The sequence below is a fragment of the Tachyglossus aculeatus genome, chromosome 16 (assembly GCF_015852505.1).
Source record: "Tachyglossus aculeatus isolate mTacAcu1 chromosome 16, mTacAcu1.pri, whole genome shotgun sequence".
Classification (NCBI taxonomy): Eukaryota; Metazoa; Chordata; class Mammalia; order Monotremata; family Tachyglossidae; genus Tachyglossus; species Tachyglossus aculeatus.
The window spans coordinates 2,843,281-2,860,978 of record NC_052081.1 but is presented as its reverse complement, the minus strand read 5'-3'; the positions used below and the strand labels follow the sequence as shown (position 1 = coordinate 2,860,978).

The following is a 17,698-nucleotide window of genomic DNA, read 5'->3' as shown; positions in this document are numbered from 1 at the left end:
AACGCTGCCCCAGGTTAGTCCAGTGCTCTGCACACGGTAAGTGCTCAATAAATACGATTGAATGAATGAATGAATGGTGGCCAAACGCTGTCCCAGGTTAGTACAGTGCTCTGCACATGGTAAGCGCTCAATAAACACAATTGAATGAATGAATGAATGGTGGCCAAACGCTGCCCCAGGTTAGTCCAGTGCTCTGCACACAGTAAGTGCTCAATAAATACGATTGAATGAATGAATGAATGGTGCCCAAACGCTGCCCCAGGTTAGTCCAGTGCTCTGCACACGGTAAGCACTCAATAAATACGATTGAATGAATGAATGAATGGTGGCCAAACGGTGCCCCAGGATAGGCCAGTGCTCTGCACACAGTAAGCGCTCAATAAATACGATTGAATGACTGAATGAATGGTGCCCAAACGCTGCCCCAGGTGATAACGGGAAACTCGTCCCGCTCTTTTGGGGACGGGCACCCGCCCACCCCGGACCCCGCTGCCTTCTGCGCTGCGGGCCCGCCCCCCGCCCCTCGACCCACCTTGGCGAAATTGGGCGGCGGGTTCTTTCCCCGGCAGAGGTTGGACAGGGCCCAGACGGCGTTCCGCGTCATGGTCAGGCGGTTCTGCTTCGACAGCAACCTACGAACCAATATGGGCCGGCCGGGTGGGGGATTCGCACTCGGCGCCGCCCCCTTTCCCTCCCCTGCCGGAGGGGAGGCCGAGGGGAGACCCCACCCTCCAGTTTAAACGGGAAAAAACCAGGCCGGAGACCCCCTCGCCGGCCCGAGGGGCAAAGGATGGGATGATGCCCATCGGCTCTTCGGGGGCACAAACCGAGTACGTTCCCAAGCCCCTACTGCGTGAGCGCCCTCCGCCCGGCTCTCTGCAGCCAGGAGAGCGGCCCACACCCGACGGGCGCCCAGTAATAATAACAATAATGCCATTTATTAAGCGCTTACTCTGTGCAAAGCACCGTTTTAAGCGCTGGGGAGGTTACAAGATGATCAGATTGTCCCACTGCGGGGGGGGGGGGCTCACGGTCTTCATCCCCATTTTCCAGATGAGGAAACCGAGGCCCAGAGAAGTGACTTCCCCAAGTCACACACCTGGCAGCTGACGGAGCCGGGATTTGAACCCGTGACCTCTGACTCCAAAGCCCGGGCTCTTTCCACTGAGCCACGCTGCTTCTCCCTCGGTATAGTCCCCTCCGTGCAGTCGGGGCCCTATAGAGTGAGCGCCCAGCGCACAGTCAGCTAGGAGCTCGTTGTGGGCAGGGATCGTCAGAAGCAGCGTGGCTCGGCGGAAAGAGCCCGGGCTTTGGAGTCAGAGGTCGTGGGTTCAAATGCCGGCTCTGCCAATTGTCGGCTGGGTGACTTGGGGCAAGTCACATCATCATCATCATCAGTCGTATTTATTGAGCGCTTACTATGTGCAGAGCACTGGACTAAGCGCTTGGGAAGTACAAATTGGCAACAGATAGAGCCAGTCCCTACCCAACAGTGGGCTCACAAACCCACACAGACCTACACAGACACACAGACACAAACCCACACAGACCCTCACAGACACCACAAACCCACACAGACACACAAACCCACAGACCCTCACACACACAAACCCACACAGACACACAAACTCACACAGACCTACAGACACAAACCCACAAACCCACACAGACCTACACAGACACACAGACACAAACCCACACAGACCCTCACAGACACCACAAACCTACACAGACACACAAACCCACAAACCCTCACACACACAAACCCACACAGACACACAAACCCACACAGCCCTACAGACACAAACCCACAAACCCGCACAGACCTACACAGACACACAGACCCGCACAGACCCTCACAGACACCACAGACCCTCACAGACACACAAACCCACACAGACCCTCACAGACACAAACCCACACAGACACACAAACCCACACAGCCCTACAGACACAAACCCACATACCCACACAGACCTACACAGACACAGACACCACAGACCCTCACAGACACACAAACCCACACGGACCCTCACAGACACAAACCCACACAGACACACAAACCCACACAGACCTAGACACAAACCCACAAACCCGCACAGACCCTCACAGACACCACAGACCCTCAGACACACAGACCCAGACACTTCTCTGAGCCTCAGTTCCCTCATCTGTCAAATGGGGATGAAGACTGCGAGCCCCCCGTGGGACAACCTGATCGCCTTGTATCTCCCCAGCGCTTAGGACAGTGCTTTGCACGTAGTAAGCGCTTAACAAGTACCATCATCATTATTATTATTGTCTCTATTGCCGTGCTGTACTTTCCAAGCGCGCCGCACGTAGTAAGCGCTCAATAAGTAGGACCGGGCGACTTTACTGAGCGCTTACCGGGGCCGCGGGGGGCGAGGACTTACTGTAAGAGCGGAGGGAGGATGGTACAGTCCAGCACGAAGTCCCTGCAGACGGTCCCGTCGCCCGCGATGTTTCCCAGCGCCCACACCGCCTAGGGTGGACAACCGGGGTCACGGCGAGGCCCGGCCCCCCCGGAGGGGTCTCCCCCACTCCCCCCCGGCCCCCCGCGCACCTGTTCCTGCACGTCCTCGAACTCGGAGCTGAGCAGCTCGATGAAGACGGGCACGGCCCCGGCCTGGATGACCACCCGCGTCTGGAGGGAGTTCCCCGAGGCGATGTTGGTCAGCACCCAGGCCGCTTCGAACTGGGGGACAGTGGGGGAGACGCCGCCGCTCAGGGGCCGCGCTCGGCCCGCCCCCGGGGGCCCCGGAGGGGTGGACTTGGCGGCCTGACAGTAGCCGGGGCAGGGGGTCACCCCTTTGGGACCCCGGAAAGGGCGGCGTCCCGAGAGGCCGCTCCCCTCCGAGGGAAGCGGCGGACGTCCAGTATTCCCGGGGTGAAATCGAGCTGGGCGGCGGGAGGCGGCTCCGCCGGGGTCCGTCTCTAAATGTTGCCAACTTGGACTTCCCAAGCGCTTAGTACAGTGCTCTGCACACAGTAAGCGCTCAATAAATACGACCGACTGAATGAACGCGGCGCGGTGGTTACAGCCCGGGCCTGGGTTCTCATCCCGCCTCCGCCGCGGGTAAGTCACCGCACTCCTCTGCGCCTCGGTTCCCTCATCATAATAATGTAGATATTCATTCATTCCATCGTATTTATTGAGCGCTTACTGGGCGCAGGGCACTGGACTAAGCGCTCGGGAAGTCCAAGTCGGCAGCATCCGGAGACGGTCCCTACCCAACAGCGGGCTCGCGGTCTAGGAGGGGGCGACGGACGACAAAACAAAGAATATAAACCAAATAAAATAAATAGAATAAACATGTACAAGTAAAATAAATAGAGTAATAAATCTGTACAAACATATATACAGGTGCTGTGGGGAGGGGAAGGAGGTAAGGCAGGGGGGATAGGGAGAGGAAGGAGGGGGCTCAGTCTGTATATATGTTTGTACAGATTTATTACTCTATTTATTTTACTTGTACATATTTACCATTTTATTTATTTTGTTCAGGATGTGCATCTAGCTTTCATTCTATTTGTTCTGACGACTTGACACCCGTCCACGTGTCTTATTTTGTTGTCCGTCTCCCCCTTCTAGGCTGTGAGCCCGCTGTGGGGTAGGGACCGTCTCTATCTGTTGCCGACTTGGACTTCCCAAGCGCTTAGTACAGTGCTCTGCACACCGTAAGCGCTCAGTAAATATGATGGAATGAATGAATAAAAAAGGCTGAATGAACGAGTGAGTGGCGGAAGAGGGATTAGAAAGCGGGATAACAGTAATAATGATGGTATTTGTTAATAACAATGATAATGGCATTTATTAAGCGCTTACTATGTGCAAAGCACTGTTCTAAGCGCTGGGGAGGTTACAAGGTGATCGGGTTGTCCCCCGGGGGGCTCCCAGTCTTCATCCCCATTTTCCAGAGGGGGTAACTGAGGCCCAGAGAAGTGAAGTGAGTCGCCCAAAGTCACCCAGCTGACAGTGGGCGGAGCCGGGATTTGAACCCATGACCTCCGACTCCAAAGCCCGGGCTCTCTCCGCTGAGCCACGCTGCTTCTCTTAATAATAATAATGGCATTTATTAAGCGCTTACTATGTGCCAAGCACTGTTCTAAGCGCTAGGGAGGTTCCAAGGTGATCAGGTTGTCCCACAGGCGGCTCACAGTCTTCATCCCCATTTGACAGATGAGGGAACTGAGGCCCAGAGAATAATAATACTAATAATGATGGCATTTATTAAGCGCTTACTATGTGCCAAGCCCTGTTCTAAGTGCTGGGGAGGTTACAAGGTGATCAGGTTGTCCCACGGGGGGCTCACAGTCTTCATCCCCATTTGACAGATGAGGTCACTGAGGCCCAAAGAATAATGATAATAATAATAATAATAATAATAATGATGGCATTTATTAAGCGCTTACTGTGTGCCAAGCACTGTTCTAAGCGCTGGGGAGGTTCCAAGGTGATCAGGTTGTCCCACAGGGGGCTCACAGTCTTCATCCCCATTTGACAGATGAGGGAACTGAGGCCCAGAGAATAATAATACTAATAATGATGGCATTTATTAAGCGCTTACTATGTGCCAAGCCCTGTTCTAAGCGCTGGGGAGATTACAAGGCAATCAGGTTGTCCCACAGGGGGCTCACAGTCTTCATCCCCATTTGACAGATGAGGTCACTGAGGCCCAAAGAATAATAATAATAATAATAATAATAATAATGATGGCACTTATTAAGCGCTTACTGTGTGCCAAGCACTGTTCTAAGCGCTGGGGAGGTTCCAAGGTGATCAGGTTGTCCCACAGGGGGCTCACAGTCTTCATCCCCATTTGACAGATGAGGTCACTGATGTCCAGAGAATAATAATAATAATAATGATGGCATTTATTAAGCGCTTACTATGTGCCAAGCACTGTTGTAAGCGCTGGGGGAGATACAAGGTGATCAGGTTGTCTCACAAGAGGCTCAGTCTTCATCCCCATTTGACAGATGAGGTCACTGAGGCCCAGAGAATAATAATAATAATAATCATAATAATGGCATTTATTAAGCGCTTACTATGTGCCAAGCCCTGTTCTACGCGCTGGGGAGGTTCCAAGGTGATGAGGTTGTCCCACAGGGGGCTCACAGTCTTCATCCCCATTTGACAGATGAGGTCACTGAGGCCCAGAGAACAATAATAATAATAATAATGATGGCATTTATTAAGCGCTTACTGTGTGCCAAGCCCTGTTCTAAGCGCTGGGGAGGTTCCAAGGGGATCAGGTGGTCCCACGGGGGGCTCACAGTCTTCATCCCCGTTTTCCAGATGAGGGAACTGAGGCCCAGAGAAGTGAAGTGACTTGCCCAATAATAATAATAATGGCATTTATTAAGCGCTTACTATGTGCAAAGCACTGTTCTAATAAGGCTTTACTAGACGCCAAGCACCGTTCTAAGCGCTCCCAGGCCCAGGTTTTAACCTCCGGGCCGGGCCGCGTCTCAATTCGGGTCCAGGGGGCCCGCGGCGGGGCTAACCCGTGCCCGCCGCCGCGATGGGCAGCGTTCGGCGGGGGGGGGGGGGGGGGGCGGTGGGAGTGGGGAGGACACCCCGCCTGGGCACTCTGGGGGGGACGGCAGGGCGGACGGGGGGTGAGGGGGAGAAGGGGAGAAAAGGTGAGCACCTGTAATGTGCAATTCTCTTTGCGTTTGAGGAACTCCACAAACCTGGCCACCACGCCCGGCGTGTTGATGACTTCGTCGATCGGCGGGTTGGGTTCTGGGCAACGGAGAGACGCGGGTCGGCGGCGGGTACGGCCACACGCCTCCTCTCCCCCCCCCGCCCCGCTTCAAGGCCTCACTCCAAGCGCTTAGTCCAGTGCTCTGCACACAGTAGGCGCTCAATAAATACGACGGATTGGGCTTCCCTAACTAAGCCCCCCATTTCCTCACCTCCCATCGCCCCGGCTCGCCCCCTTTCCTCTGCCCGCCCCGCGGCACTCATGTGTCTAGCTGCCACTTTATTTATTCGTTCGGTCGCATTTGTTGAGCGCTTCCTGCGCGCAGAGCGCTGTACTAAGCGCTTGGAAAGTCCAGTTCGGCAACAGACGGAGACGGACCCTGCCCAATAACGGGCTCGCGGTCTAGAAGGGGGAGACGGACGACGAAACAAAGTACTGACGTCTAGTTGTGTTGTCATCTGTCTCCCCTGCTCTAATAGTAATAATAATGATGATTTGTTGAGTGCTTACTATGTGCAAAGCACTGTTCTAAGCGCTGGGGTAGATACAAGGTATCAGGTTGCCCCCCGTGGGGCTCACGGTCTTCCTCCCCATTTTACAGATGAGGTCACTGAGGCCCAGAGAAGTGACTTGCCCCAGGTCACACAGCAGACACGTGGCGGAGTCAGGATTCGAACCCCTGACCTCTGACTCCCAAGCCTGGGCTCTTTCCACTGAGCCTCGCTGCTTCTCAACGAACTCTAGACTGTGAGCTCGCTGTGGGCAGGGATTGTGGCTCTTTCTGGACGCAGTGGAGTTTCCCGGGCGCTCAGCACAGTGCTCTGCACGCAGTAAGCGCTTAATAGATACGATTGACTGAATGAACAAATAAGAGGGCTCACCCCGGCTCCCCTAACCCGCTCCTCTTCCTCTCACCCACCCCGCTGCGGCCGCCTGAGAAAGGGGGTCGGTCTCCCCCATCCAAGCGCTTAGTACAGTGCTCTGCACACAGTAAGCGCTCAATAAATACGACTGAATGAATCCAACCCGAGGGCGTCTTCACTCTCCCCTCCGGCCTCCCCTGGCCTCGTCTACACTGGCCCATCTGGGACTAGCTCTGAGCCAACCCACCGTTATTATTATTATGGTATTTATTAAACGCTTACTATGTGCCGAGCACTGTTCTAAGCGCTGGGGGGGATACGAGGTGATCAGGTTGCCCCACGGGGGGCTCACAGTCTTCATCCCCATTTGACGGGTGAGGGAACTGAGGCCCAGAGAAGCGGGGCTCACAGTCTTCATCCCCATTTGACGGATGAGGGAACTGAGGTCCAGAGAAGCGGGGCTCACAGTCTTCATCCCCATTTGACGGATGAGGGAACTGAGGCCCAGAGAAGCGGGGCTCACAGTCTTCATCCCCATTTGACGGATGAGGGAACTGAGGCGCAGGGACGTGGGGCTCACAATCTTCATCCCCATTTGATGGATGAGGGAACTGAGGCCCAGAGAAGCGGGGCTCACAGTCTTCATCCCCATTTGACAGATGAGGGAAGTGAGGCCCAGAGAAGCGGGGCTCACAGTCTTCATCCCCATTTGACAGATGAGGGAACTGAGGCCCAGAGAAGCGGGGCTCACAGTCTTCATCCCCATTTGACAGATGGGGGAACTGAGGCCCGGAGAAGTGAAGTGACTTGCCCAAAGTCACCCAGATGACAAGTGGCAGAGCCGGGATTTGAACCCGTGACCTCTGACTCCAAAGCCCAGGCTCTTCCCACTGAGCCATGCTGCTTCTCTAAATAAATAAAATAAATACGACGGAATGAAGGCCTGGCTTTCGACCCCCAGAGATGGGGGGCCTGGGAGGGGATGCCTGGACTGTGAGCCACCGTCTCTATATGTTGCCAACTTGCACTCCCCAAGCGCTTAGTACAGTGCTCTGCACACTGTAAGCGCTCAATAAAAAAAAATAATAATAATGATGGCATTTGTTAAGCGCTTACTATGTGCAAAGCACTGTTCTAAGCGCTGGGGAGGTTACAAGGTGATCGGGTTGTCCCCCGGGGGGCTCCCAGTCTTCATCCCCATTTTCCAGATGAGGTCACTGAGGCCCGGAGAAGTGAAGTGACTTGCCCAAAGTCACCCAGCTGACAAGTGGCGGAGCCGGGATTTGAACCCACGACCTCTGACTCCAAAGCCCGGGCTCTTCCCATTGAGCCATGCTGTTTTTCTAAATAAATAAATACGACAGAGTGAACATCTGGCTTTCGACCCCCAGAGAGGGGAGGCCTGGGAGGGGATGCCTGGACTGTGAGCCGCCGTCTCTATCTGTTGCCAACTCGTACTCCCCAAGCGCTTAGTCCAGTGCTCTGCACACAGTAAGCGCTCAATAAATAATAATAATAATAATAATGATGGCATTTGTTAAGCGCTTACTATGTGCCAAGCACTGTTCTAAGCGCTGGGGAGGTTACAAGGTGATTGGGTTGTCCCCCGGGGGGCTCCCAGTCTTCATCCCCCTTCCTCTCCCCCTCGCCTTACCTCCTTCCCCTCCCCACAGCACCTGTATATACGGATATATGTTTGTACGGATTTATTACTCTATTTATTTTACTTGTACATATCTATTCTATTTATTTTATTTTGTTAATACGTTTGGTTTTGTTCTCCGTCTCCCCCTTCTAGACCGCGAGCCCGCTGTTGGGTAGGGACCGTCTCTAGATGTTGCCGACTTGGACTTCCCAAGCGCTTAGTCCAGCGCTCTGCACACAGTAAGCGCTCAGTAAACACGATTGATTGATTGATCCCCATTTTCCAGATGAGGGAACTGAGGCCCGGGGAAGTGCAGTGACCTGCCCAAAGCCACCCAGCTGACAAGTGGCGGAGCCGGGGTTTGACCCCACGACCTCTGACTCTTCCCACTGAGCCACGCTGCTTCTCTAAATAAATAAATACGCCGGAATGAAGGCCTGGCTTGGCCTGGGAGGGGATGCCTGGACTCTTTTCGACTGTTGGGTAGGGACCGTCTCTAAAAGTTGCCAACTTGGACTTCCCAAGCGCTTAGTCCAGTGCTCTGCACACAGTAAGCGCTCAATAAATACGATTGATTGATTGTGAGCCGCCGTCTATGTTGCCAACTCGTACTCCCCAAGCGCTTAGTCCAGTGCTCTGCACACAGTAAGCGCTCAATAAATACGACGGAATGAATGCCTGGAGATGCCGCCCGGCCCGGAGATCCGGGAGCGAGTGAGGGGCGCGGGTCGACCGCCCCCCGTGCCCCCCACCCCGGGGCTCTCCGGCCGGACCCGGGGCCGGGCCGGGGACTGACCTTTGGACAGCAGCTTCCGGAACTTCTGGGTGGCCACCAGCTGCTGCTCGGGGCCGGTGGCGAATATCATGTCGATCATGTCGGCCGTGATGACGCCACCCTGCCGTGGTGGGGGGGGGGGGGACCCGTCAGCAGAGGCCTCCCGACCCCCCCCCCGGGCGCCCCTACCCACCCTCCCGGGGGGGCTCCAAACCCAACACTTGCCCGATACCCATCTTCCGGCCAGGGTCGGCCGGCTGGCCCGCTTATCAACTGCCATTACTATTATCTGTGTGTATATATACACACACACATATGTATATATATATATGTATATATATATATATATCTATAGATATAGATATATGTATATATATATATGTATATATATATATATCTATAGATATAGATATAGATAGATAGATAGATAGATATAGATATACAGATATAGATATACAGATAGATAGATAGATATAGATATAGATATATATAGATATAGATAGATAGATAGATATAGATATAGATATCTATAGAGATCTATATATATCTATATATACCTATATATGTATATATATATATATATCTATAGAGATCTATATATATCTATATATCTATATATGTATATATCTATAGAGATCTATATCTATAGACATATATATCTATAGATACATATAGATCTCTCTCTATATAGAGAGATCTATATATATCTATAGACATATATATCTATAGATACATATAGATCTCTCTCTATAGAGAGAGATCTATATATAGACATATATGTCTATAGATATATATAGATCTCTCTCTCTCTATATATATATTATTATATATATTATTATTATTCCCCCTTTTAGACTGTGAGCCCACTGTTGGGTAGGGACCGTCTCTATACGTTGCCACCTTGGACTTCCCAAGCGCTTAGTCCAGTGCTCTGCACACAGTAAGCGCTCAAGAAATACGGTTGATGGCGATGATGATGATTACTCTCCCAAGCGCTTGGTACAGTTCTCTGCACACAATAAGCACCTAATAAATAATAATAGCAATAATGATGGCATTTATAAAGCGCTATGTGCCAAGCACTGTTCCTACTGCTCCAAATCCAACGCTCGCCCGAAACCTGTCTTTCGGCCAGGGTCGGCCGGCTGGCCCGCCTATCAACTGCCATTACTATTATTATTATTATTATTACTACCACTATTATCATTATTATTATTATTATCCGAAGCACTTGGTACAGTGCTCTGCACACAATAAGCACCTACAGCTCCAAACCCAACGCTCGCCCGACACCCATCTTCCGGCCAGGGTCGGCCGGCTGGTCTGCTTATCAACTGCCATTACTATTATTATTAGTAGTAGTATTAGTATTACTCTCCCAAACACTTGGTACAGTGCTGTGCACACAGTAAGCACTTAATAAATAATAATAATAATGATGGCATTATTAAGCGCTGACTATGTGCCAAGCACTGTTCCTACTGCTCCAAACCCAACGCTCGCCCGACACCCGTCTTCCGGCCAGGGTCAGCCAGCTGGCCCGCTTATCAACTGCCATTACTGTTATTATTATTATTATCATTATTATTATTATTGTTATTATTATTACTCTCCCAAGCACTTGGTACAGTTCTCTGCACACAATAAGCACCTAATAAATAATAATAGCAATAATGATGGCATTTATAAAGCGCTATGTGCCAAGCACTGTTCCTACTGCTCCAAACCCAACGCTCGCCCGACACCCGTCTTTCGGCCAGGGTCGGCCGGCTGGCCCACCTATCAACTGCCATTACTATTATTATTATTATCATTATTATCATTATTACTCTCCCAAGCGCTTGGTACAGTGCTCTGCACACTATAAGCACCTACAGCCCCAAACCCAACGCTCGCCCGACACCCATCTTCCGGCCAGGGTTGGCCGGCTGGCCCGCTTATCAACTGCCATTACTATTACTATTATTATTATTACTCTCCCAAACACTTGGTACAGTGCTGTGCACACAATAAGCACTTAATAAGTAATAATAATAATGATGGCATTATTAAGCGCTGACTATGTGCCAAGCACTGTTCCTACAGCTCCAAACCCAACGCTCGCCCGACACCCGTCTTCCAGCCAGGGTCGCCGGCTGGCCCGCCTATCAACTGCCATTACTATTATTATTACTCTCCCAAGCGCTTGGTACAGTGCTGTGCACACAGTAAGCACTTAATAAATAATATTAATAATAATGTGGCATTTATAAAGCACTGACTATGTGCCAAGCACTGCTCCTACTGCTCCAAACCCAACGTTCGCCCAACACCTGGCTTTCGGCCAGCGTCGGCCGGCTGGCCCGCTTATCAACTGCCATTACTATTATTATTATTACTCTCCCAAGCACTTGGTACAGATCTCTGCACACAATAAGCACCTAATAAATAATAATAGCAATAATGATGGCATTTATAAAGCGCTGACCATGTGCCAAGCACTGTTCCTACAGCTCCAAACCCAATGCTCGCCCAACACCCGTCTTCCGGCCAGGGTCGGCTGGCTGGCCCGCTTATCAACTGCCATTACTATTATTACTATTATTAGTATTAGTATTACTCTCCCAAAAACTTGGTACAGTGCTGTGCACACAGTAAGCACTTAATAAATAATACTAATAATGATGGCATTATTAAGTGCTGACTATGTGCCAAGCACTGTTCCTACAGCTCCAAACCCAAGGCTCGCCCGACACCCGTCTTCCAGCCAGAGTCGGCCGGCTGGCCCGCCTATCAGCTGCCATTACTATTATTATTATTATTACTCTCCCAAGCGTTTGGTACAGTGCTCTGCACACAATAAGCACTTAATAAATAATAATAATAATAATAATGATGGCATTTATAAAGCGCTGACTATGTTCCAAGCACTGTTCCTACTACTCCAAACCCAACGCTCGCCCAACACCTGGCTTTCGGCCAGGGTCGGCCGGCTGGCCCGCTTATCAACTGCCATTACTATTACTATTATTATTATTATTATTATTATTATTATTATTATTACTCTCCCAAGCACTTGGTACAGTTCTCTGCACACAATAAGCACCTAATGAATAATAATAGCAATAATGATGGCATTTATAAAACGCTATGTGCCAAGCACTGTTCCTACTGCTCCAAACCCAAACCCAGGGTCGGCCGGCTGGCCCGCTTATCAACTGCCATTACTATTATTATTAGTATTAGTATTACTCTCCCAAACACTTGGTACAGTGCTGTGCACACAGTAAGCACTTAATAAATAATAACAATAATGATGGCATTATTAAGCGCTATGTGCCAAGCACTGTTCCTACTGCTCCAAACCCAACGCTCGCCCGACACCCATCTTCCAGCCAGGGTCAGCCAGCTGGCCCGCTTATCAACTGCCATTACTATTATTATTATTATTATTATCATTATTATTATTATTGTTATTATTACTCTCCCAAGCACTTGGTACAGTTCTCTGCACACAATAAGCACCTAATAAATAATAATAGCAATAATGATGGCATTTATAAAGCGCTATGTGCCAAGCACTGTTCCTACTGCTCCAAACCCAACGCTCGCCCGACACCCGTCTTTCGGCCAGGGTCGGCCGGCTGGCCCACCTATCAACTGCCATTACTATTATTATTATTATCATTATTATTATTATTACTCTCCCAAGCGCTTGGTACAGTGCTCTGCACACAATAAGCACCTACAGCCCCAAACCCAATGCTCGCCCGACACCCATCTTCCGGCCAGGGTTGGCCGGCTGGCCCGCTTATCAACTGCCATTACTATTACTATTATTATTATTATTATTACTCTCCCAAACACTTGGTACAGTGCTGTGCACACAATAAGCACTTAATAAATAATAATAATAATGATGGCATTATTAAGCGCTGACTATGTGCCAAGCACTGTTCCTACAGCTCCAAACCCACCACTCACCCGACACCCGTCTTCCAGCCAGGGTCGCCGGCTGGCCCGCCTATCAACTGCCATTACTATTATTATTACTCTCCCAAGCACTTGGTACAGTGCTCTGCACACAATAAGCACTTAATAATAATATTAATAATAATGATAGCTTTTATAAAGCACTGACTATGTGCCAAGCACTGCTCCTACTGCTTCAAACCCAACGCTCGCCCAACACCTGGCTTTCGGCCAGGGTCGGCCGGCTGGCCCGCTTATCAACTGCCATTACTATTATTATTATTACTCTCCCAAGCACTTGGTACAGTTCTCTGCACACAATAAGCACCTAATAAATAATAATAGCAATAATGATGGCATTTATAAAGCGCTGACCATGTGCCAAGCACTGTTCCTACAGCTCCAAACCCAACACTCGCCCAACACCCGTCTTCTGGCCAGGGTCGGCCGGCTGGCCCGCTTATCAACTGCCATTACTATTATTACTATTATTATTATTATTACTCTCCCAAGCACTTGGTACAGTTCTCTGCACACAATAAGCACCTAATAAATAATAATAGCAATAATGATGGCATTTATAAAGCGCTATGTGCCAAGCACTGTTCCTACTGCTCCAAATCCAACGCTCGCCCAACACCTGTCTTTTGGCCAGGGTTGGCCGGCTGGCCCGCCTATCAACTGCCATTACTATTATTATTGTTATTATTATTATTATTATTATTATTCTCCCAAGCGCTTAGTACAGTGCTCTGCACACAATAAGCACCTACAGCTCCAAACCCAACGCTCGCCCGACACCCATCTTCCGGCCAGGGTCGGCCGGCTGGCCCACTTATCAACTGCCATTACTATTATTATTATTAGTAGTAGTAGTAGTATTACTCTCCCAAACACTTGGTACAGTGCTGTGCACACAATAAGCACTTAATAAATAATAATAATAATGATGGCATTATTAAGCGCTGACTATGTGCCAAGCACTGTTCCTACAGCTCCAAACCCAACGCTCACCCAACACCCGTCTTCCAGCCAGGGTCGGCTGGCTGGCCCGCCTATCAGCTGCCATTACTATTATTATTATTATTACTCTCCCAAGCGCTTGGTACAGTGCTCTGCACACAATAAGCACTTAATAAATAATAATAATAATAATGATGGCATTTATAAAGCGCTGACTATGTTCCAAGCACTGTTCCTACTACTCCAAACCCAACGCTCGCCCAACACCTGGCTTTCGGCCACGGTCGGCCGGCTGGCCCGCTTATCAACTGCCATTACTATTACTATTATTATTATTATTATTACTCTCCCAAGCACTTGGTACAGTTCTCTGCACACAATAAGCACCTAATGAATAATAATAGCAATAATGATGGCATTTATAAAGCGCTATGTGCCAAGCACTGTTCCTACTGCTCCAAACCCAAACCCAGGGTCGGCCGGCTGGCCCGCTTATCAACTGCCATTACTATTACTATTAGTATTAGTATTACTCTCCCAAACACTTGGTACAGTGCTGTGCACACAGTAAGCACTTAATAAATAATAATAATAATGATGGCATTATTAAGCGCTATGTGCCAAGCACTGTTCCTACTGCTCCAAACCCAACGCTCGCCCGACACCCGTCTTCCAGCCAGGGTTGGCCAGCTGGCCCGCTTATCGACTGCCATTACTATTATTATTATTATTACTCTCCCAAGCACTTGGTACAGTTCTCTGCACACAATAAGCACCTAATAAATAATAATAGCAATAATGATGGCATTTATAAAGCGCTATGTGCCAAGCACTGTTCCTACAGCTCCAAACTCAACGCTCACCCGACACCCGTCTTCTGGCCAGGGTCGGCCGGCTGGCCTGCTTATCAACCGCCATTACTACTATTATTACTCTCCCAAGTGCTTGGTACAGTGCTCTGCACACAATAAGCACCTAATAAATAATAATAGCAATAATGATGGCATTTATAAAGCGCTATGTGCCAAGCACTGTTCCTACAGCTCCAAACTCAACGCTCACCCGACACCCGTCTTCTGGCCAGGGTCGGCCGGCTGGCCCGCTTATCAACTGCCATTACTACTATTATTACTCTCCCAAGTGCTTGGTACAGTGCTCTGCACACAATAAGCACTTAATAAATAATAATAATAACGATGGCATTTATTAAGCACTGACTATGTGCCAAGCACTGTTCCTACAGCTCCAAACCCAATGCTCGCCCAACACCCATCTTCCAGCCAGGGTCAGCCAGCTGGCCCGCTTATCAACTGCCATTACTACTACTATTATTATTATTATTACTCTCCAAGTGCTTGGTACAGTGCTCTGCACACAATAAGCACTTAATAAATGATAATAATAATAATAATAATGATGGCATTTATTAAGCGCTGACTATGTGTCAAGCACTGTCCTTACAGCTCCAAACCCAACGCTCGCCCGACACCCGTCTTCCGGCCAGGGTCGGCCGGCTGGCCCGCTTATCAACTGCCATTACTATTATTATTACTATTATTATTATTATTATTATTACTCTGCCAAGCACTTGGTACAGTGCTCTGCACACAATAAGCACTTAATAAATAATAAAAATAATGATGGCATTTATTAAGCGCTGACTACATGCAAAGCACTGTTCTAAGCGCTGGGGAGGTTACAAGGTGATCAGGTTGTCCCACGGGGGGGCTCATGGTCTTCATCCCCATTTTCCAGATGAGGTCACTGAGGCCCGGAGAAGTGAAGTGACTTGCCCAAAGTCACCCAGCTGACGAGTGGCGGAGCCGGGATTCGAACCCATGACCCCCGGCTCCAAAGCCCGGGCTCTTAATAATAATAATAATGATGGCATTTGTTAAGCGCTTACTATGTGCAAAGCACTGTTCTAAGCACGGGGGGGGGATATAATGTGATCAGGTTGTCCCATGTGGGGCTCACAGTCTTCATCCCCATTTGACAGATGAGGTCACTGAGGCCCAGAGAATAATAATAATAATAATTTTGGCATTTGTTAAGCGCTTACTATGTGGAAAGCACTGTTCTAAGCGCTGGGGAGGATACAAGGTGATCACGTTGCCCCACGGGGGGGCTCACAGTCTTCATCCCCATTTGACAGATGAGGAAACTGAGGCTCAGAGAAGTTAAGCGACTTGCCCAAGGTCACACAGCAGACTGGTGGTGGAGCCGGGATTTGAACCCGTGACCTCCGACTCCAAAGCCCGGGCTCTTGCCACCGAGCCCCGCTGCCTCTGATTGAGTGATGCGAGGGAGACGGGGAGGAGGAGAGGGCGGGGAACTGAAGAGGGAACGGGAGCAAGTCGGAATGAGGGGAGAAGGGAAGGGGAGGCTGGGAGCCAGGAAGGGGGTGGGGGAAGGCAGATGGGTGCAGGGAAAACCCCAAAGAGGGTTTTCCCAGCTGGAATTCCCGATCCGGGCGGGACACCACGCTCTCCCCGGCGGGGGGCCGGGCTGCCCAACTCACTGACCGACGCCGCCATCTCCATGTTGTTGCCCTGGGCCTCGTGGAAGCCCCCGTCCGCCATGACTTCCTCCTCCGCCTCTTCCTCTGCCGTGGCCACATTTCTGCGTTTGAACAGCTGGACGACAGAAAAGACCCCCACCCCACCCCGCCCGTCGTGGATCGGGGGGCCGGTCGGACCCTGGGCCGTCACGCTCGAAACCGTGAGGCCGTCGTCGGGCCGGGACCGTCTCTAGATGTTGCCTACTTGGACTTCCCAAGCGCTTAGTCCAGTGCTCTGCACACGGTAAGCGCTCAATAAATACGACTGAATGAATGAATGCTCTGCACACAGTAAGCACTCAATAAATACAACTGAATGAATGAATGAATGAATGAATGCTCTGCACACAGTAAGCGCTCGATAAATAGAGCGTGAGCCCACTGTTGGGTAGGGACCGTCTCTATATGTTGCCGACTTGGACTTCCCAAGCGCTCAGTACAGTGCTCTGCACACTGTAAGTGCTCAATACGATTGAATGAATGAATGAATATATGTTGCCAGCTTGTACTTCCCAAGCGCTTAGTCCGGTGCTCTGCACACAGTAAGCACTCAATAAATGCGACTGAATGAATGAATGCTCTGCACACAGTAAGCACTCGATAAATAGACTATGAGCTCACTGCTGGGCAGCGACCGTCTCTATACGTTGCCGACTTGTACTTTCCAAGCGCTTAGTACAGTGCTCTGCACACAGTAAGCGCTCAATAAATACGACTGAGTGAATGAATGAATGCTCTGCACACAGTAAGCGCTTGATAAATAGACCGTGAGCCCACTGTTGGGTAGGGACCGTCTCCATATGTTGCCGACTTGGACTTCCCAAACGCTTAGTCCAGTGCTCTGCACACAGTAAGTGCTCAATAAATATGATTGAATGAATGAATATATGTTGCCAACTTGTACTTCCCAAGCACTTAGTACAGTGCTCTGCGCACAGTAAGCATTCAATAAATACGATTGAATGAATGAATGAATATATGTTGCCAACTTGTACTTCCCAAGCATTTAGTACAGTGCTCTGCACACAGTAAGCGCTCAATAAATACGATTGAATGAATGAATGAATATATGTTGCCAACTTGTACTTCCCAAGCGCTTAGTCCAGTGCTCTGCACATGGTAAGCGCTCAATAAATACGACTGAATGAATGAATGAATGCTCTGCACACAGTAAGCACTCAATAAATAGACTGTGAGCCCACTGTTGGG

At 50.0% G+C, this 17,698-nt stretch overlaps 1 protein-coding gene across 2 annotated transcripts in view; it reads right to left on the bottom strand.

Annotated features, from left to right (window-relative positions):
* The window catches only part of KPNA1 (karyopherin subunit alpha 1), a 42,772-nt gene that overhangs the window by 16,631 nt on the left and 8,443 nt on the right, over positions 1-17,698 (bottom strand). The window contains exons 3-8 of one of the 2 annotated variants that reach the window (XM_038758412.1): positions 16,455-16,565; positions 9,037-9,136; positions 5,676-5,770; positions 2,585-2,716; positions 2,415-2,503; positions 533-632 (exon numbers count right to left, since the gene is read on the bottom strand). In XM_038758412.1, the coding sequence (XP_038614340.1) occupies positions 533-632; positions 2,415-2,503; positions 2,585-2,716; positions 5,676-5,770; positions 9,037-9,136; positions 16,455-16,565 (627 nt within the window). The remainder of the gene's footprint in view (positions 1-532; positions 633-2,414; positions 2,504-2,584; positions 2,717-5,675; positions 5,771-9,036; positions 9,137-16,454; positions 16,566-17,698) is intronic. The other variant, XM_038758413.1, reaches the window with a different exon arrangement.